General features: G+C 44.6%; 1 protein-coding gene across 1 annotated transcript; it reads right to left on the bottom strand.

The window, feature by feature from the left end:
• Nucleotides 1-484: 484 nt before the first annotated feature.
• LOC105568428 lies at nt 485-1,816 on the bottom strand. Its single transcript, XM_012024114.1, has one exon. The coding sequence runs from the start codon at nt 1,814-1,816 to the stop codon at nt 485-487; it is 1,332 nt and encodes a 443-aa protein (XP_011879504.1).
• Between the last annotated feature and the right edge of the window lie 1,875 nt (nt 1,817-3,691).

Below are 3,691 nucleotides of genomic sequence, written 5' to 3'. Positions count from 1 at the left end.
AATCTGGCACGAGTCAAAAGTGAGTGCTTCTAGATTAGCATTGAAGTCGCCGAAAATAATTGAGTGTCTGTAGTTTACCGACAGTCTGGAAAAGACACTGAAGAAATCCGACAGGAAGCCACAATGCGGCGGTCTATATACCACTGCCAGAAGCACCTTAGCGCAATTTTTTATTAGTATCTCTATCATTAGATATTCCGGTTTTCCACTGCATTGATTGTCCGATTGGCACAGAAAGGAAGCATGGAGAGCATTATTGACATAGATGGCTACCCCACCCCCAACCCTTCCAATTCGATCATGTCTTACGAGTTGATAACCCTGAAGTGAGACCATATTATCCGTGACACAAGGTTTGAGCCAAGACTCCGAAATGCATATGCAGTGATACCCCGAGTCTGCGAAGAAATATCGAAACTCGTCCAAGTGTGCCACAAGAGATTGACAGTTCACGTGACAGAGCCTAAGATAGTTGTTTGGATCTCTATCCATAATTCGTGTTGTTGATCCTGTCCAAAATACGCTTGCGCAAGATAGGGCAATTCCGACTGTCCAGCGCCGAGTGTTGTGTGTCCACCTGCGGTGTCCATCGTTTACAGTTTCCACAAGCCTGGGCTCTGCTGCTGCTTTTGCAGTCCTTGGTTTCGTGACCTCCCGCGCAGTGTCCACATAGTGGCATGAACCGACAGATCCTCGCAACATGCCCAAAGGCCAAGCATTTGAAACATTGTAGCACTCTGACATGATCGGTAATGCCACAGGAATTGTATCCTATGTAGACACCTTTATTTTTGAGAAGAACAGCTCTTACTTCCGGTGTGACCTCGACGACACAGTCGGTGGTGCGCCTGTCATCTTTGTGCGGAAAAATGTATTTTACCTTAACACTTGGCTCCTCATAATCCGCAAGGTTCAACGATATGATTTCGTCCTGTATTTCCTCAGGAGTCATGTCACGCGGCACTCCACGAATCCTAAGCCTTGGGTTCTGCTTGCCCTCCTGCTCAAGCACAAGCCCCGCATCTCCAAGCTCCCTCGACACTGCCATCCTCTGCAGATCAACCGAGAGCGCCTCTATTCGCACACCATTATTTCTCGCTGACGAGATTCTTTTCACGCGTAAATTGTAATCAGACGGCCTAATGACTTTTTGTAAAGCGATCTTAGTTTCATGCGACGATTTAAAATTTGCCGAGAAGCCTTCTCTAGGTTTAACAATAAGACTAATTGTCTTTGGCACTGTGATTGAGGAACCACCCGCCAAACGCACCCCCGCCGGCTCAACAGCAGCCACCGCCGCATAGGAGCGTGCAGGAGCACCATCCACCCCGCCACCCGCGCACATCGCCGACGTATCCCCCTGCACGCACGATGCAAGCCTACTGCAAGCATCCGTCATTGCATCGTCCACGGCTCCCCTGACTGCCTCCGAGAGAGAAGTGCGCAGAGACACAGAGTTGCCCTCGAGCAAGGCAAGATAAGCGGTTGTAATTTCTACAAAAGCCTCCCTGCACGCACGGAAAGCCGATTCTATCTGCGCTCTTCTCTCGAGTGTATCCCTGCTAGAAAGGAGAAGCTTAGACACCCCATCGCTATGTCCATTTATCACCTGCCGTAGTGATGCCACCCTAGTAGCACTTAACGCATAGTCTGCCGCTATATCCGACACATCGTGTATGCCAGACGGCGAGTACCGACGCTGCGCTTGTTTCTTAGTTCCGTTGTTTGTTTCCACGCTATTATTTTGTACACCGTCCTCTAGACAGACGACGTCGGCAGGCGCCCGGCCGTTTACCTTCTCCCTGCCTGACGGCATCGTCCAAATTAGCCAATAGGATGGAAAGACACATGCGCACAAATTTCCACGACAAAAGACGTATCCCTGTTCCAAGTCCCGGTTTTAGATTTGGAGGAATATTACCTCAGAAAATCCGAGAACCGCGCTGATTAGAGTAGATAAGGACAGGCAAACAGGCCTTGCACTCAATTGACTGAAAAAAGAAAGCCCCGTGGGGCAGCAGACACCAGTAATTGTTCCTCAAAAACAGAGCGATAACAGACACGTCAACCATACTCACGTACCGAGAAAAGAGAGAGAGAGAGAGAGAGAGAGAGAGAGAGAGAGAGAGAGAGAGAGAGAGAGAGAGAGAGAGAGAGCATTGTTGAGTGGCGTCTGTCATTGTCTGGTTTATAGGGTGGTCGAGAATGGGGACTGTACCTTTCCGTCCTCACTCTTGATCACCCTATAAACCAGACAATGACAGACGCCACTCGACGATGCTCTCTCTCTGGACGCACGACTCAGCTGTAATATATTTCAGTGCGCCCGACGGCCTGAATCGAGTATTGAGCGTCAGCATAAAAAAAACACCTTTATATTTATTCAATTATTTTGAAGTTATGATTTCATTTAAAAAATGACTAACGCCGCCGTTCGCCGCCGCCGCTGGTAAATTATCATCTGCCGATTCCGCCGCCGCCAATAGGTAAAATTTTCGGCGAATTCGCCGCCGCCAAGTTATTTTGCTTTAACCGCCGCCGCCGGTATGAATCTTAACGGCGCAGGGGTCTACCTCTGTGACTCTCCTACTCACCCTCGCGCTTCCCCTTCTCTCACCCGCCTTCTCTTCGATCTCCTGCACGTCCGCCCGTACCTCGTTCCTCCGCCAACGCTCTCTTTCCTACTCTATCTACTTTTCACTCTTTCGCTCACTCTCACACACTGACACTCGCTCGCTGCCGGAAACGGAAGTCCCAATACATTTACTAAAGTAACATATTCATTGTGACATAGGAACCTTAAATGTAGCTGAAGCTAAAAAACGATGGCGATATCTCCGAGATTGTTTCATAAAGGCTAAAAAAAAGGAACATACCTACATTCCAAGTGGGTCTGCTGAAATGTTATCCAGGAAAAAACATTCCTTCAGGTTTTTTGAACAGATGAAGTTTTTGGATGATGTCTTAGAAAAATCTTCGTAAGTTTAATAGTGTAGAGTGTTAATAATTAATCTTTAACAGTCCTGAGGAAACCTCAAAGTATATACCATTTAAAGTTATTTTGAAAATAAGTAACAAATAACAAAGAAAAATTAAAATTCCGTACAAAAGGAATTTTTGATTATTTTTCGTTAAGATATTAAGTGCTGTTTTCCTTTACAGGACATGTACTAGTCTACCGTGTATTAATGAGAAGGATGCCGAAGACATATCAATTTGTGAATCTTCAAATCTATCGGAGCCAGAACCAATATACAGTAACGTATCCAATTCACCTATGTTATCAAGTGGATCAGGAGAAAATGGCGATTTCACTTCAAGTAGAAGTATAATATATCTTTTATTAGTATTCTATTTATATTATATCTTATATTAGTTTGCTAGAAATTTTATGAAATTTAATTCATGGTGACTTCAAATTTACTTCGTAACTTTTATAAAAATCAATGATATTTCAGAAAGAAAGTACGACAAATTGAATAAATCAAATGAAGATTTTCATGAAGCTGTTATAAATGCATTACGGGAGACCAAACAACCTGATGGAGTAGACGGATTTCTTCTCGTACTAGGCGAAGGATTGAGAAAACTCCCTTACCTTGAAAGAAGCAAACTACAAATGACATTTTTTGCTATGGTTACAAAAGAACAAGAGAAATTTAATAATTCTACTATAAAATAGGATTTTATA

This window comes from Vollenhovia emeryi, unplaced genomic scaffold (assembly GCF_000949405.1).
Source record: "Vollenhovia emeryi isolate VEMERY1.0 unplaced genomic scaffold, V.emery_V1.0 DF942548.1, whole genome shotgun sequence".
Lineage (NCBI taxonomy): Eukaryota > Metazoa > Arthropoda > Insecta > Hymenoptera > Formicidae > Vollenhovia > Vollenhovia emeryi.
This window is presented reverse-complemented; position numbering and strand designations above follow the sequence as displayed.

Excerpts from the sequence above, each read along its gene's own strand:
- LOC105568428 (XM_012024114.1), bottom strand. The coding sequence starts at position 1,816 with ATGCCGTCAGGCAGGGAGAAGGTAAACGGCCGGGCGCCTGCCGACGTC.